General features: G+C 40.5%; 1 protein-coding gene across 1 annotated transcript; it reads left to right on the top strand.

Moving 5' to 3' along the window:
- Positions 1–3912: 3912 nt before the first annotated feature.
- Positions 3913–18585, top strand: LOC111575336 (uncharacterized protein C4orf54-like). The gene is made up of 2 exons (XM_023280382.3): positions 3913–8305; positions 13532–18585. Exon 1 carries the CDS (start codon positions 4001–4003, stop codon positions 8279–8281), a length of 4281 nt encoding a protein of 1426 aa, XP_023136150.3. The 5' UTR covers positions 3913–4000; the 3' UTR covers positions 8282–8305; positions 13532–18585.
- Positions 18586–18769: the final 184 nt, after the last annotated feature.

Here is an 18769-nt window from a genome sequence, read left to right as displayed (position 1 = left end):
AAAATCCCCACGTGAGCTCTGCTTATTCCAGATGACATTTCATCATGTCAGGGAACCCACTTTTATGAAGTTTAATGGAAATAGTTGCACAATATTTCCATAATTATTCATTGGATTGTGGTTTATTTTTATTCGTTTGATCAATATGGAGCTTTAATTATTAACTGCCTGCTTAAAATGAACTCACCTGTTAGTTAAAAGCTTGTCTCAAGATAATATTGGGAAAAGACCTTGTACATGAGTAAAAATACAAAAAAATAATGCAAAATACTGAATAGCAAGTAAGGCCTCACACTTAAGTAAAGGACAGATGGATTAAAGTGCTTCATGTTTTGCTTATATCAATATTTACCACACTGATAGATTATTAATACTCTCTGATGTAGCTGTTCAAGAGGAGATATATCACTTTATATAGTAAGGTATGCTAGTAGACTGGTTCCCAACTAGGAGCAGCGACTGTGAAATCTGACAGGGAGTCCAACTAGGAACTGCTTTTTTATAAAAGGTCAAAAGATATAAGGGTTATTTTATAAGCTTAGCAGATATCTTGTGTCATATATTGGTTTTAGGTGAAAGCTTAACCTAACTACAGCTGTCAAATGAATGTAGTGAAAGCATAAAAAGTGCATGATTTCCCCCAAATTAACTGGAGTAAATCATTTCAATGCTAAAGCAAATTTCAAGTATCTCCAAAGTGTATTTCTGTACACCACTCGAGTAAATGTACTCAAGTTGTTTCCACAGCTGCTCCAAAAACCGATTATTTCTAAGTGTCTACGCCACATTAGTGACACGGAGAGTGAAAGTGGGCTTTGAGGGTGACAAAGGCTTTATACTGGTGGCCTTGATATTGCTGTCAGTTTGCCCTCCACACTGAGCAACTGTTGGCCCACCCCCTCCCGGCTGCATACCACCAATCTGGGGCCCTGTCCAGGAAAAACACTTGTGTATTCGACGCTTAGAGAGACCACTAATAACAGGATCGTTATTATGCAAGACGCTCTGATTCAGCATTGTCTTCTGGGAGCGAACGTCCTCATCTACACTTGGTTTGGTCCGAATATTCTAAGAAGCCCCATGAGGCAGAAGGAGCTCAACAGATATGACACAAATCTGCTACATCTGCAGACGAATGGATGAATTTAGCTTTTTTTAGCTGACTGGCACCAGCTGATGCCAAGTTCTTGTCTCCATCATGTAAGCAGCTGTTTCAGTGAGTGGGCAAAGCATTGAGGACATTCTTGTCTCCACCAGTGTTATTAATTATTATTGCCAACGTTTGCAACTGTGCAATACTTGTTATAGAGGCATCAAGTTGAGAGATATATGACGGACTTGGCCTTCATGTCACACTGTAAAAAGTAGATCTGGGCTGTAGTTGAAGTAAAGTGATGTTTTTAACCCTTCGATGTATAAATGGGTCAAAAATGACCCATTGGGCCCATGGAGTTTGCATGTTCCTTCTCCCTGTGCATGTTTTCTCCAGGTACTCCATCTTCTTCCCACTGTCTAAAAATATGCTGAGGTTAAATGGTGATTCTAATTTGTCTGCAGGTGTGAATGTGAGTGTGATTGTTTGTCTCTATATATAGCTCTGTGATAGACTGGTTACCTGTCCATGGTGTCGCCTGCCTTCACCCTAAGTCAGCTGGGATAGGTTCCAGCCTCCCACGACCCTAATGAGGATTGAGTTGTGTATAGATAATGGATGGATGGAAATTAGCCTGCTTTATAGTTAGCTAACTAAGCTAGCTAATGTTACTTTATGTAATGTTGGACAAATGTCAACAAAATGGATGTTGACATTCTTCTACTGCTGTTCTGTGTAATATTCTTCTTTTTCAATTATCAAAATGTTCAAAATCTGTTATAAAGTGAAAAATAAACATATTTCAAACATGAAGTCATTCTTGTGTGGACCAAAATATATGCAAAGAATAATACAAATGCTTATTCCTAACCAAAATGACTAAAATGGAATAAAATGTTTGACCCACTTACAGAAGAGTGTAGGGTCCAATCATTTGTGAATCTAAGGGTTAAATAAATCTTATTTATTTTTCTGCTTTCGTGAAGGCAGTTTACTTTTGTAGATTGCATCAACTTTTTAAAAAATACACTTTGTTCCTTTAAACTGGTATTTATGCTGAAACAAAAATTAGGTTCACCGCTCCTTTAACATTGTGCTTTTAATGTCCACATTTCTTCAGGTTTTTCCGCTGTAACTCGACCGCCCTTTTCTTTGAGCATGATCACAGAGCAAAGACGACGAAAGAATGGTAAGTTTAATGAAAAAAATCATGTTTTATATTTTGATTTTGGTAAATACTTGGAAACTTGGAAAAATGACATTGTAGCGATGCACATTTGAAGGGAATCAAATAGTTAACTTAAACCAGTGGAGTTGGTATTACTTGTTAACTTATTTTGCATAAACTTAATTAAATTGTGTGTTTTGAAGTAATTCATTTAACTCGATCCAAAAATTCAGTTTTTTGTTTTTGTTTTTTTAACTGCAGCTTATGTTAGTCCAACTGTGTAAACAACCAAATGATAACACTGACTGATTTTATTTTTAAACTATTAGACATTTACTCACAGTATTTTTTCACAATAATTCAATGACAGCACATAACAGTGGCCATGTTTACTAAACATCAGCATTCATTTATATGTATTTATTTGTACTGCTGTTTACTGTCACTAAATATCAGCAATTTAATTTTTTTCTCAGAAATCTATTTTTAATAATATTCACATTTGAACATACTTAAGTTATAATGCATCCATATACTTGAAATATTTCGTATTTGAGTGTTTTTAGTTTTTTTTTGACATTTTGTCACTTTGCATAACCTCATATTCTATTACCTGTCAATGTCTTTTTTGTTTACTTTGTGCACTTTCACAGCATGTTTCCAAAATACATTTTCCTAAAGATTCCCTTCCATGCTGGCATTATATATTCTCTTTGTTTGACTATTCCCAGAAACTCTGAATGCTTTTGTCTGTATCTGGGAAACATAGTTTACTTACTTCTTACAAAATAGCTTATTTCTTAATGTTAAAATGTGCCACTTTTTAAGTACTTTATTTGTACTGCTGTTTGCTGTCACTATATGTCAGCCATTTTAATTTTATTCTCTGAATTTTTTTTAGCAATATTCACATATTTGAACTTACTTAAGTCATAATGCATCTATATATTTCAGATATTTTGTATTTGAGTGTTTTCCAGACATTATGTCCTCATATCCTATTACCTATCAGATGAAATTTCCCCAAGTTTCCTTTCCATGCTGGTTTATATTTTGTTTTTCATTGTCTGTGTTTGACTATTCCTCTTGCTGTCTATTTAATGATCTTATCTGTAGCTGGCAAACATAGTTTACTTACTTTTTTACAAAATAGCTTACTTTCTTAATGATAAATGTGCCATTTTTCGAACTGTATGTAGCTGCTTGCAAAGCTACTGTTACAAAATGCTTTCAAATAAAATGTTAAATGTGGTTTAAGGCAAGATAGGAACACACAACAGCAATAAGACAGAATTTACAATTTATTTACAATGAGAAAATAACCAAATAAAAACCTGAAGGACACTGATACTTTTAAACTGCAAATATTGAGCTTGCATGAGTGAAAAAAGTGAGTTTAATGGAGTGAGCAGAGGAGCTGTTCGTCCAGGAAGGTGCTGAAGAGCACAAGTTAGAAAAGGTCTGATTGTAAGAAAAAGGTAGCTGCGTGAGACTGACACGCAGGCATCATGGGATTTTCCTCGGGACTCCCCCATCTCTCTCTCTCTCTCTCTCTCTCTCTCTCTCTCTCTCTCTCTCTCTCTCTCTCTCTCTCTCTCTCTCTCTCGCTCTCTCTCCCCCTCCCCTCCCTCCCCCTCCTCGCCCTGCGTCCCCCCTCGCCGCTCCAGCCTGCAGAGTTTTCCGTCCTGTGTCAGGATAACATCGTAAACGAGGACCACCTGACGGTAAGACCGGACTAAATGGAAGCAGCGGAGAAAACTCTCACTTACCGAGATGACACCGGACTTCACAGCAAGCTGCTCACGGACGACAAGACTAAGGGGGACAGCAGGGAGGGGAAGAACCGGACCACCGAGACGAACAGCGACGAGTCCAACTATGTGGATCTGGACATGAAACCTGACGGCCCGAAAACGGTGAAAGTCACTTTCACCGGTGAAGGGAACCAGCTGTCTGTGATCAAATGCGACAGCTCGAAGCAGGAAGAGCGTAAGATCATTTCAGAGGAGCGGGACCCCGGACCTCCGTCTGCCGAGGCTCCCCTGGAAACTCTGACCAAACTTCCCAACACCGATCAGGACTCAGAGAATGAGAAGCAGCGCCAGGCCGAGCTCGACCCCAGTGACTGCAGCGAACATGTGTGCAGTGAGAGCGATGAGCTCCAGTACACGGACATGTATCTGAACAGCAAGACCGAGTCTGATGACGGCGCCAGCGCGGTGTTGTCCGACCACTGCGGCTCCGACACGGTGGAGGACGAGTCCCACTATATCACCACGCACGAAATCCAGCTGACCGAGCTCGACCACGACGTAGATTACGACCTGGGCCGAGGGACGTGCTGGGATTTCGAAGACGACAACCTGGTCTATTCCTTTGTGGACTACGCCTCTTTTGAAAGCGATGAAACCCAGGAGGGGACTTTGATACTGGAGGGCAGGAGCCAGGCGAAAGTGCAGTCTAATCTTGGTGGAGCAGTTGTCAGCACTGAGCAGGAGGAGAGTGATCTGTGTGACTCGGATAAATGCGCCAGCTCAGATGAAAGTGTGTGCAAAAACCGCAGCGGAGACCCCGATGCAGGGAAAATTCACTTTTCGATAAAAACCTCCTCCAGAGCGGTGAACGACCCCGTCAGCGTCTTTGACAGCAGCACATGCGGCTACACAAAACACTTTGGAGACAGGAGCCATTTCTCCTTTGTGAGCTCTGGCGCCAGAGCGGGGCCCCTGTGCGATAGAGCCCAATATTTCATCCCTGCTCCGGGCCGTCAGCACCTTGCAACCAAACTGAGACGGAAAGATATTAATGAGTATTCCAGCGGAGCGTCCAGCTCCATCAGTGAGCTGGACGACGCTGATAAGGAGGTGCGTAATTTAACCGCAAAGTCTTTCCGGAGCTTGGCATGTCCATACTTCGATGCCATTAATCTTAGCACCTCCAGCGAATCCTCTGTGTCGGAATATGGGCTGAATAAATGGTCGGCTTATGTAGACTGGAATTATGGAGACATATCGCGGGGACGAGAGCGCAGCGTAATTGCACACAAGACTTCCAGCGCAACGTTGGAAATGAACAAGGCTGTGGACAGTAACAAGCATGGTAAGTCTGGTACCGGCATGAAAGCTCCCCAAACCAAAATGTATGCCCTAAACAGGAGAACAACATCTCAACAAGCATCATCTTCTAGTAAAAAGATCCAGCTGAAGGATGCTGTTCAGCCAGCGCAGCGTGGAGTCACGTTGAATTTCCGCTGCAATGTTCAGTCTCACGAATCAAGCAGGGGCTCCAAATGTTCCAAGAAGGCTCGATCCAATGAGTTTACCGGGACTGTGTTGGCCAGGTCCGGGTGTGAGATGCAGTACCATCACACAGACGGCATGGGGGACACACACAAAAGGGCAATTTTTGCATCCAGTCTGCTGAAAAATGTGATTTCCAAAAAGATGCAGTTTGAGCAGGAGCGCAAAATGGAGAGGGGGGAAATCTGTGACACGTATCCAGCACTGTCACCCTCTTTTCAGATAAAAGATCAAGGGAAAGGGTTGCAAAGGCAAACCTCAGAGTCAGGCTCAGGATTTACTGTTAATTCTGCTGAAGATCAAGGCAGATCCAGTTCCTGTGGGCCTGCAGAGGAGACGAAAGGCAGCAAAGCCCCAGATGATTCAGAAAAGGGCCAAGATGAACCTCAAAAAGCACCACTTATCCACAGCCAAAGTAGTGCATTTAATTCTTTAAAAGAAGGGCAGGAAGCTGTAAAAGAGGCTGAACCTACGTCTGTGAGTGACACACAGACCACAGTGAAGGAGGCATTAGACACCAGCAGCATGCTGACAAAACTGCTTTTTGTTCCGAGCTGCCAGCTTGTTTCAAAGGACAGGGATTTTACAGAGGCTGTCACAGCTGCACCTGATGGCTCACAGAAATTTGAAAAAGAGCTAAATATGGGCAATGAGGGAAACATAGCAGGCAGAGAAGAAAATGGTAAGGACGGAAAAGCGCCTGAGATTAAAATACGCCTGAGAAGTGTGAAGGAAAATAAAGGCTGTACACTGAATATCGCCAGCCTCTTAACCCCTAAAATAAGTTACAATGTCAACACATTCAGGGCAGCAGATGATGCCAAATGCCATGTGTTGTCTGCAGCAGATAAGGTTCCAAACTTCACAGTTAGAGACATAAGAGACACCAAATGCAAGTTTCAAACACCAATATATCATGTCAGGGATGTGCGTAAACTGGTAAAAAGCTCATATCGCTTTGTTTCTTTGGATAATAGTGATGGTAAATGTACCACAGCGGGTGATAAACTTGAGGAAAAGGCCAAAATGGAGCCAGTCAAACATCTATTACCATCTCCTATTGTGATTAAATGCAACTCTGTTAAAACAAATGCTAAATCGCAGACAACTGCTGCATCACAGAAACAAACAGAGGTGGGGGCCCCATCTGAAACATCCCAAAGTGACAACACACCTTGTACAGCTGGCAGGGTGCCACCTGTTGCAACTAAGCAGGGACATACTGACCAATCAGAGATCCAAGCAAATCCTGAAGGCAAACACACAAAACAGAGGCAGGAGAAGTTCACGGGTGAGACAGCTGAGAGGAGAAATGAGCCTATGATACCAAAACAGGATGCACTGGAGAAGCTAAAAGCAGCTGTCAAAACAATGGAGCAACTTTATGTTTTTGACAGAAATGAGTGGAAGCGTAAGACTCAGGCTCCACACCCCATCGCAGACAGCCACGTGTTGTCACTTATTGCCAGGGAGGAGCAGGGAGGGGAGGAGCTGGAGACGGCGAACACTGACAGGATTCCTCTAATAAATGCCACAGAAACAGGGAAACCACAGGGAGATAAAAGAACATTGAATATAATACATGTTCCTTATAACAGTGACACCTTTAAAACACAATCGCAGCAGGGTAAAACATTCACTAACAAAAGCGTTCTCCATTTTGGCAATAAAACACGTGTTAGCATCAGTTCAGATAGTAACCCTGCTCCACAAAGCTCTGCACTGCAAACATCACTGACCACGAAAAGCTCTAAGACAGCGGTGACTCCGCTCTCAGTGAAAATAGAGGCACCGAAACATGGCCAGGCGGAGCAGGGGAAGGTCAAAATCAGCCCCACTAACCCCTCTGCCACACAGGGCTGCTCAGACTCTGAGAACTATTTAACCATACCAGGGTTGGGGTATGCAAATGAAATCAAACTGCCGAATCCGGAGCCGGTCTCAAGGGAGGGGAACGCAGGTGGGAGCAAAGGACCTGAGCAGAAAAGGTCTCCGTTAATCACGGAGTATCCGGCTGCAACCATCTACCATCACTCAGCGGCAGCATCAGGCCCTCACATACAGCAGCAGGTGTTGTGTTTCTCTCCCACTGTCCCCACTGTGTCGCCTACTCCTTCAACTGGAGATTCAATCGCACAAACCCAACGCAAAATGCTTCTGGACCCCACAACAGGACACTATTACTTAGTGGACACTCCCATACAGGCCACCACTAAGAGACTGTTTGACCCTGAGACCGGCCAGTATGTGGATGTACCAATGCCTCATTCACCTGTTGCTCCTGTCACCCCTGTCACCCCTGTCACCCCCGTGCCTCTCTCTTTGTCTCCCCTGGCACTCAGTCCAGGAGCCTTCGCCCCCACCTACATGATCTACCCCGGCCTCATCCCCTCACCCACTCTGGCAGCCCAGGCAGTGTTGCCTCAGTCCCCCTGTCACTCAGAGGGTGCAGGTGGAGAAAATGTCAAAAAGGCCAGAAGCCCTCGGCCGGAGAGCAGCACGGCAGGTGCAGAGAGTGCGTATTACAGCGCGACAGGAGAAGCTCCACAGGGGAATCTGAAGCTACCTGTGAGTTTGGGACACGTGACCAGCAGAGGGAGCGCCGCTAACCGCTCGGAGAGGAAGCCAGTCATCAGCATCACAACGCAACAAGGTCCAAGAATCATCGCCCCTCCCTCCTTCGACGGAACAACGATGAGCTTTGTAGTGGAGCATCGGTGACCAAGAGAACATCTCCTTAGACATGTAAGTTCAAAAGAGGAAGCGCCATCCTCTTCACCCCTTCACATTTTATTTTCTGTGTTGTTCAGTGTTTGAATACATTGTTTTGGAAGCAGACAAAAGGCATTTAGGATTTGTAATGCAAGCTTGCAACTCACCTTAGTCCACATCATAACAAACCATAGAAGAGTAGAAACTATAACAAGTGTGTACATTTTAACGTTACTTTATCTAAATGATCAATATTTTAAAAATATACACTACTGTTCTAAAGTTTGGGGTCACCCAGACAATTTCATGTTTTCCATGAAAACTCACACTTTTATTCATGTGCTAACATAATTGCACAAGTGTGTTTTCTAATCATCAATTAGCCTTTCAACACCATTAACTAACACAATGTAGTATTAGAACACAGGAGTGATGGTTGCTGGAAATGTTCCTCTGTACCCCTATGGAGATATTAAATGAATCAGAAACATTGTTAATGTGGTAAATGACTATTCTAGCTGGAAAAGGCAGATTTTTAATGGAATATCTCCATAGGGGTACAGAGGAACATTTCCAGCAACCATCACTCCTGTGTTCTAATGCTACATTGTGTTAGCTAATGGTGTTGAAAGGCTAATTGATGATTAGAAAACCATTTTTCAATTATGTTAGTACATGAATAAAAGTGTGAGTTTTCACAGAAAACATGAAATTGCCTGGGTGACCCCAAACTTTTGAACTGTAGTGTACATACTGGGGATCAAGCAGCTGCCAGTAAAGTCTTTCTCATAAACGTCACTCTCAAAAATGTCATATTCTTCTAATTACTTGCTCCTTTTGAATTGTTTCCTGGTTTTCAGTGTAGAATACCACTCTTGTGATAGGCATTTGTTACTATTTTCTGTCATTTTAAAGAACAAACTATTCATAATCTCAACAAACTAATGCAGCTTTCAGGCTAAATTTTATAAAATTTTGAAGTTATTTTATTAAGTTGACAAAAATAATCTGAGGCAACATATGGTACCGTTCAAAAGTTTAAGGTCACCCTGACAAGAGAATAGTCATTTACCACATTAACAATGTTTAGGCTGTATTTCTGATTATTTGAATGTTATCTTCATTGAAAAAATGCTTTCTTTCAAAAACATTTCTAAGTGACTCCAAACTTTTGAACGATAGTGCGTCTTTAAAATATTTTTAATCAACTAGATATTACTGAAAGTTGACATTTTGGAATTCTTGGGGAATAAAAACTTGTGGTGTATACATGACCTCAGTTACAGCAGTGGGAATACTGTTATGAGTCATTTTCAGGGTAACAATCTATGCCACAATGAGTTTGATATTCTGAGGTTTCTCATCCTGAAGCATTATTGCACAACACCATTACCTTCATGAAGCCTGCCTGGTGCCCTTCATGTCCCACCTGAGTTTTTATGTCATTTTTATGTTGTAAATGTTGCTAAAGCAGGAGTCCAGCCTGACCGCTTCACTGGTGGCACGTCAGTGTTAATAGACATGCAGTAGCTCCATGACAGGTAACCCGACTCTACTGAGCTCGGCTGGACTAGCTGGGAGGTTGGATTTTCAGCCACGGCCCAGAGCTTTTCTCTGCATTACACATCGTCGGGCTATTTTGATAGTGTGAGACGAGTTTGTTTACATGGTTTATTCTCAGGGTTGGTAAGTGTCACAGGAAACTATTCCAGTTAGTGACACCTTACATGAAGTTATTCTTAATTAGTTATAAATGGTTTAATTACTCATATAAGGTTACGGTTTATTAATGTGTTCGTTCCTTGTTTGTCACATTTCATGAAACTTGAATAAGTTGGAACAATATTTCCTTGTGCGACTGTACTAATAATTGGTCCACAGATAATAATTATCTAAAGGGAAAATGGCAACAAAGTGTATTCACTGTAATGTTTATTTATTTCTAACTAATGAAAGTGTAATTTACAACAAATCTGTAATTTACACAGCTGTTATGAAGTTGTCAGATCACTACATTGACAACAGATCAGCTGAAACCAAATGTGACAATAATCTGGATAGTTAGCTTATATTAGTTGTTTGAAAAAAAAAAGTGTGCTGTATAGGGTGTAGTACTGGGAAAATAAAATTTAGCTAAAGTTTAGGGAAAATGATATTAAAAAATACTGTTCCACTTGTTCTTAGTGATATCTACGACAGTCTTTAGGCTCTTGCTTCATAAGTTACTTACTTCATAAGTTAGTACTGAAAGTTGATAGCTTTCAGGTCACCTCATTAGCATAAACTACAGACTTTGCTAGTGTCCATGAGAATTTAATTCAGACTTACACAGAACAAGAAATACATTTCTGTAGTGGAGTTTGTGAATTATCCAGAATAATTGCAAACTTTTCTCTGGAACGAATTTCCACTAAAGTATTTTAGTGACTCAAAAAATCCTTAAGTTGTTTAATATTTTTTAATGCCTTTTAGTTTTAATAAACATTTATATAATAGCCAATATGTAATCAATAAGTGGCCTTTGCCTATCTAAAGAAAAACTCACTCAGAACTCTGATATGCTAACAGTACTAAATAAAACGGTAAACACATGCATACACACATAAATAAGTTAATACATTAACTGTGTTAAGATAAGATTTAGATGGGAAAAAATGTAGAGAATTTCTTTGTCCAGTATTCTGCATTCAGTTGCTTATGTTTTTGCAGAATCCAGTATTGCACACTGGTTGCTCATTACAGTTTATTTCATTAGTGTGGTTTCACTGTTTAAAATGATGCCACTTCTGTTCAGGCAGAACCTGTGATCATAAAACAATACAAAATTCTTAGTTTCATGTTAATAAAGCACTTAAAGCTTTAAGTATGGCTAAATGCTTTTTTCCAAATTAAATATATCACTCCTTAGGTGGTAGTGGCCCCAAGTTCAGTAAAGTTGGAAAGATATTCACAGATTCACACTTCCGGCATCAATGACTTATTAGATATAGGTTGTCAAAACATAAACGGTGCCTCTTTCCCATCGTTGTAAGGTGGACAATGTGCTACAAGCCCAGTTTTATCAACAGTAGCTGTCTTTCAAGCTGCAGAAATAACACTGATGTCTATGTGTAGCTGGCTGTGTGACGAATGCACAGGAACTGTCTGCAAAACCACTGCAACAGCGAAGAGAGACACAAATATTCAATAACTTCAATCTTGTTCTCTGTAGGTACACAATATGCTACAAGCCCAGTTTTATCAAGTAGCACAGTGTACCTTATATTGATGGAAAAGAGGCATCGTTTATGTTTTCACAACATATATCTAATGAGATATTGATGCTGGAAGTCCGAGTCTGTGAATATCTTTCCAACTTTCCTGAAATGTGGCCCCGAGGAGCCGTGGTGGGCGTCCTTTATTTTCATTTCTGAAAGGTGGCAACCCTAGTTTCAAGTATATACATTTTGTACAATAAACAACTAAAAGGCCACAATAAAACAGTTACAACCTCATGGTACTAAAGTGTAGTATGATGTGCAAATAAACAAGTAAACAATGTAAGGCACATGACCACATTGCATAATAATAATAATGATAACTTTGTTTATATAGCACCCTTAAGAACAGCATTCACAAGATGCTTTGGTAGTCAATACATGCAACACAGACAATCAAGCAAGATACAGGAGACAAGTCAGAGCAGTTATTTAAAATAAATAGTAAAAATGATAATAAATTAAATTAGTAATAGCTAGATTAGCACTCATCAAACAAGGGAACTAGGCAGTTTGAAAATTAAAGAATAAGATGGAGGGTTAAAAGAAATTAAAAATCCTAAAAAATGTAGAGAAGTAATTAGAGAGACGACATAACACCAAAGAAACAGGCAGCTGAAAATAAAATAAAACAAGAGAGAACATCTAAAATAAACAGGACATAATACAAAATAGATAACAGACAACAGGCAGTTCAATTCAAACAATTGTACACAGTCATTACAATGTTAAATTTTAATGTTGCTGCAGAAACTCAGGTGAAGTCTCATGTTGGTAGAGGGATAGGGTTAGGGTTAGTTAAACTAAAGTTTTGTTTTTGTTCGTTTTTAGCAAGTACATTTTCACCATCATGCTGATAAATTCATTCATATACAGGCAACACTTACCATATCTGTGTCTAAGTTCCGTTTCCAAATTAATCTCAGCAGGCCTTTTTCTCACAGACATTTTGACTTGTAACATCAGTTATGATTTTCTTCCACTGAACCAGTGACTTTTCAACTCTGGTGTGAAATCCAACTCATGCTAATATCGATAGCACTTGTGCTTTCTTGAGTTATTATTAAATTGTGCACCATAACTAAGTACATGAACCACTATGCAAACAATAAAAAAAATATTAAACAAAACTTTATAAGTGCAAAGCTCACTCAAATGGAACAGAAAAAAGGATACCACAGCATAAATGAACTTTTCTCTGCCAAAAATAGGACAGAAATAAATCCAGAACTGTATCTTTGCTATGTTACATGGTGCAGCCCACTCCTCTTCTGATACACTCATATATACACATTTACAACTAGCCACAGTCCATTCTCAGCTAATGTGTCAGAGCAATAATACAACTGCATGAGCATGAGGGATACATGTCAGCTGGGTGCGTGGCAGGCAGGGGCCGAGCATGGGGTTGAGTAGTGGTGTGAAGGGGACACGGTGTGTGTGTGTGTGTGTGTGTGTGTGCGTGCGTGCGTGCGTGCGTGCGTGCGTGCGTGCGTGCGTGCGTGCGTGCGTGCGTGCGTGCGTGCGTGCGTGCGTGCGTGTGTGTGTGCGTGCGTGAGGGACATGGGGGGCATGGCTGGGATAGTGATGCAGGAGGAAAAGGTCAGGCAATGTAAAGTATTTGTTGTGCTGATGCAGGGAGAGGACAGCTGCTCAGAGAGATCAGATGCTGCTGCAGCTCCAGCTTGGAAGCGAGTCTACGGGACTGAGATCGGGTCAACTTTTTATAGCCCCCTCCCCCTCTGCTTCTTCCTAAATGGGGAGACGGAGGTGGAGAGCACTGGAGACTTCCATAACTTTTATGTAAACAAATCGAGCGGCATGCCAGTGGCGGGGATTTGGCTGAATCTGGTCACGTGGTTCAAAATTATGAAATCTGCAGACTGAAAATAAACATTTTCTGTAATAAACCTGCCTAAGTAGCATTTCTCCTCTGAACTGTCACCTTGTTTGCACCCATCTGACTTTAACTTCCATACTATGTCTTCTTTCTCACCTCCAGATATCTCTGTTGAGGAATCCGCCGTCATTCACTGTAAGTGTCACCCCACCCTGGGATCTACTGCCAGGACATCTTCTGCCATCATCTCCTGCCCCCACCCTGTTGTGTTATTTATCCTTACAGCAGACATTACTGTATTCTGTATGCATCGCAGCACTTTGTAGAGTTAACTCATTCAGCCACTCTCTCTGGCTGATGCTATGAATCGGCTTTGTAATACTTTCCGTTCAGCTGCTGTCTAAAACCAATCTCTGTTTAAATGCTGTTTGTGCACTGCAGCATGTCTATTCAAAAGGAAACAAGGCAGGTCTTCTGTTACAGTTCAGTGTTAGTCACTATTGGCCAAGCCACCATTTTGTTAATGAGTTTAATGTTACCATGCATTTATATTGAGACTACGTAACTTGTGAGAAGAAAAAATATCACAACATCACTCTTACAAAAGAAAGGTAGAATATATAAGAAACAAAATGTAACTCTACTAAAGTCAATACACTTGGAGGATTTGTTTGCAGAGTCTCTCTTGGTCTTGTATGACCATAAATGACATTAGTTTTTATCACAGTAGTAAAATTAAAGTACCTGACAAGGGGTCACTCTTTCTGCTGTGTTTGGTCCCATTGCAATGAGTCAGCCCTGCAGCCACTTTATTCCAGTGTCCAAACACAAATCCCATTGTAGCCCAAAAAGCCTTTTTGGCAGATTTTTTCCTGTATCCCATGGAAAACCTTGAGACTGACTTTCGTTTAGCCTCAAGGAGGTTTTGACAAACCATCCACCAACACAGAAAGGCTTATCCTAAAGTTGTTTTCAGCAGGACAGAGGAACTGTTGACCAGGACTAAGGATGAGCTGCCGAGGAAACCATTTGTTGAACCTAAATGAGTTCCTCCATAGCAGGTTCATGGTAGAAGGCTTGGAGAAGAATGAGGTTACTCAGGTAGTCAAAGAGCCCTTCAGTGGAAGAAAGGTGCCATTGGGTGGATGAGATTTACTTGATGGTTAAAGCTCTGGTCACTGTGGCGCTCACTTGATTATTGTATTGACACTCCTCAATCCTTGTGCTCCAAACACTGTGGTATCACATTGCTTAACCTCCCTAGAAAAGCTTATTTCATGTTGCTAGAAAGGAAGCTCTAACCTTAGAGCCATTTTGCTTGTGGAACAGTGAACCAGCTGTTTTATTTAGCAGAAATCCTGAAGGGATCATGAGTTTGCCCACTGAGGCTTTGTGTGTTTTTACCCAGTAGCTTGTGTTAGGTACTGTGAAGTACCAGGGCCGTTATTATGAGCCCTTTGGTTCTTGTATAACCGGAGTGAGATCAGGGTTCAGGCTTGTGACTCGCCTCTAATTCAGTTTGTGATGTTCACAGACAGAATTTTTAGCCATAGCCAAAGTGTGGAGCCAAGTAGTGTCGAGGTACGGTTTCCTGAGGATTGCATCTCTGCTTTTTGTGGATGAAATGTTTCTGCTGCCATCATGCTTTAACTTCCAGTGCACACTGACATGGTTTATGGCCAGTCGTAAAGCAGAAGCAATTAGAGTCTGGGGCATGGTTCATGGTGGGTTGCTCCTTTGCAGTTTTGAGTGAATTACTGCCCCAAGTGGATGACTCTGGTGTCTTGCTCGGTTCGAGGGCAAAATGGAGGGTGAGGTTTGCAAGCAGAGTAGTGGCAGCTGCACAGTTGCAGTATTGGACTGCTATAGTGAAGAGAAAGCTGAACAATCAGACTTTTTGACTTGCTAGTCAATGTACGCTTCAACCCTAAACATTACCCATTAGCTGTAGGTAATAACTAAAAGTATGAGACCCGAGTGTCCAACATGGGTTTCATTTGCATGCTGATGCAAAGAGAGGATGACGAGCTACAAGGACAGACAGATCTAACTATGAGGAGGTCACAGGGCAGACCCAGAATACTGTGGAGGCATTACATACCCTATCTGGTCTGGGAATGCCTCAGAGTCCTCCAGGAAAAATGGAGGATGTGGCCATGGAGAAAAACATATGGACAACCTTGGGTAGATTTCTGCCCCCTGGACTGGCAGTGGAAAAAGGATGGATGGATTTCTGTATATTAAACTTCACTATGCTATCATGTACTATTGATTTTTAAAATCCATTAAGGCTGCATTTTTATCAAATATTAATAAAAAAAAGATGGGATGCACTGGGGATATTGATGATGGTGTCCTTGACGGACATGGCACCACCTAAGTTGGAAAATAAAGAGGAATTTAATGTACTATGTTCATGTAATTGGCGAAGTCACTGTTTCACAGAAGTTACGTAGTCTCAGTTTAAATCACACAAGTTGATACTTACAGTAAATAATAGATTTTACACAGTTTTCTGATGACGGGGACCATTTGTCTGCACTGAATTTTAAAAAATTTACAGATTAAGACATAATGGAGAATCATCTCATGTTTTTCTTTCACTGTGAGTTCAATCAGAAGACTAAATGAAATGATTGCATTTTGAATACTATTCTACAGATATCCTAAGCAAATATTAGTAAAATAATATAAACTACTATTTAAAAGTTTGGGGTCATTTAGAAATGTCCTTATTTTTGGAAGAAAAGCATTTTTTTCAATGAAGATAACATTAAATGAATGATAAATCCAGTCTAGACATTGTTAATGAGGTAAATGACTATTCTAGCTGGAAAAGGCAGATTTTTAATGGAATATCTCCATAGGGGTACAGAGGAACATTTCCAGCAACCATCACTCCTGTGTTCTAATGCTACATTGTGTTAGCTAATGGTGTTGAAAGGCTAATTGATGATTAGAAAACCCTTGTACAATTATGTTAACACATGAATAAAAGTGTGAGTTTTCATGGAAAACATGAAATTGCCTGGGTGACCCCAAACTTTTGAACGGTGGTGTACATCTGACATTGCAATGTGCCTTACCACGACTTCCAACAATAGTCTTCTGCAGTGTTTTGTTCTTTAGCAGTGAGTCGCTCATGTTCTACTTGAAGTATGTGTAGCCTCCGAGTCATGACTCACAAAATGCTGCTAATACCTTCACAACTGATATGCTGTGTGAGGTGGTGTGTATTTATATTTTAAAGGCAGCTCCTTGGAGTTAGCAGCGAGAAAAGAAGTGAGGATAAACGCACCATGTGTGTTACTCAGAAGAACCAGAGCTGGGACTCTGGTTTAACGGATACTTAGGTCACTAAGTAGTGTTGGGCCTAATGAGTCGGAGCCAGCTGAGGCATTTAGAGGATAACTTCCTCTATTTGTGTTGGTTCAGTTTACACTTTTGTGTAATGAGATGGGAGTTGATGCGTGTGCATCTGATTGCGTCTGCGTTTGTGGCTCAGAGTTATGCATGGTATTCGAACATTCTGTGAGTACAACGAGGTGTTACGTTACTTCACTGCAGACAGGAGTACACAGACTGTACATGTAGTTTAGTTGGTGCGTCTTTACACGCAGCAATGTCGTGATCTCTTTTTTTACATGTCTGTACCTGTTTAGTTTAAATTGCGACAAATTTCTAGCTAATCACATCCATGCTAGTTTTTTTAAACACCCCTTTTTTTCTCGATACAGTGAAGTTCTGATTTTCTTTTCTTTTTTCTGTCCTGTTTCCATTTGAACGTGCAGCGGGGCACCATGTGTCATTGTGCTTGACTTGACTCAGTTATACCAGCATCCATGTAGAAATACTGCAAACTGTAGATTGCTATTTTTAGCACGTTTCAACACTAAACACTAATTAAAGGTATTTGGAGCTGCTGGTCAGTCTATGTACCTTCATGTAAAATACATATTGTATTGTCTCTGGGACAGCACACTTTATATAAATTGCCCGATGAGTTGATTTCATTCTCAGTGATTCATGCAGTGATCAGGAAGAAATGCTGACTTTTGAAAATGAGCTGCTCTTTAGAGTAATTTGATGTCGCAACATTCGATGCTTTTTGAGGTGAAATGTGACTTAAATTTTCTTAATGATAGAATTTTTTTAACATTTTTCAGTTGAATTTGCCCCTGAGTACCTTGAGAGCAGTGCAAATAGAACAACTGATGCAGTTAAATATTGATTTATATAAAATGATTCTACACTTTGTTGTATAGAAATTACTTTAAGAAAGTTAGAGTTTGCCATAAACAAATAAAAAAAGTAAATAGCCAAAGCAACTTAGTATGAACAAGTCCAAATGTAGAGTTTTGATAATAAAATAGATATTTTCCTAATTTTAGACGACATATTTTAGCTCATTTACATATCATTTTGAAACCCTGTGATATTAAAATAAATAAGAAATATAATTTGTAAGCTCCAGTAAACCAGCTATTCTAATGTTAGGTACAATCATAAAAGGAATAAAAAGCCATTCTCACATGCATTTTGTTAGCATCTTGTATGACCTTTATCTGTGAATAATAATGTACTTAATGCACTTGGATTGTCACTCTTTTGTCACCAGCGACAGCAACGAACGGCTGTGAAGTCTGGTGATAGGAGCACTAGGTGGACTTGTTGATTTTAAAATTAACTCATTTTTAATTGTCTCTGGTGAATTTTGCCCAAAAGTTGCACTGTAACAGAGATGATATCATGTGTTTTAAAACATTCTTTGAGATGTCATTCAAAATAAGAAAAGATGGCAGATTTTTTAGGTTAAATGTGAGACTGCATCACTGCTTGATTTTGTATAAAGTAAGAGGGCTCAGGTGATGTGGTGGTGAGATGGTTTGAGATAAGTGCATACAGTGTGTGACTGTTTAAAGAAACGGGGCACATGATTGAAGGAAATGTCCTAATGACCATGAAGTCATCAGTGGCATTGCGTGCCGTCTGTTTTATGCATGAGGTCAACTGTGTTGCGTAGTTGCCCCAGAAAAAAAAAGGCCGAGGTCTGGATGACAGCAGAGGGACACCTTGAAAGGAGAAATGAGTGCTGTGTCTGCACTTGCAATCTTGAAAGTAAGAAGTATGAGTGTAATGTAGACTGACAAGCCTACATATGTCTGCAATAAATTCAAAATACAAGCTACAGCTCAACATATTTCTGTCCATTTGAATCAGCTTCATGTGTGCTTGTGTTTGAATCATTTCTGCTGCTTTCCTCAAAAAAAGTGTGCCTTTTTTTAATGAAATGAAAAACTAATATTTAATGAAACCACACCTTTTGCTTGTTAGAGCTGGTATCATAAGGAGACAGAAGTAAATATGAAAACATTAAGAAGTACCCCGTTTGTTCAGTTG

Source organism: Amphiprion ocellaris, chromosome 4 (genome assembly GCF_022539595.1).
Source record: "Amphiprion ocellaris isolate individual 3 ecotype Okinawa chromosome 4, ASM2253959v1, whole genome shotgun sequence".
In the NCBI taxonomy this organism is placed as follows: domain Eukaryota; kingdom Metazoa; phylum Chordata; class Actinopteri; family Pomacentridae; genus Amphiprion; species Amphiprion ocellaris.
This window is presented reverse-complemented; position numbering and strand designations above follow the sequence as displayed.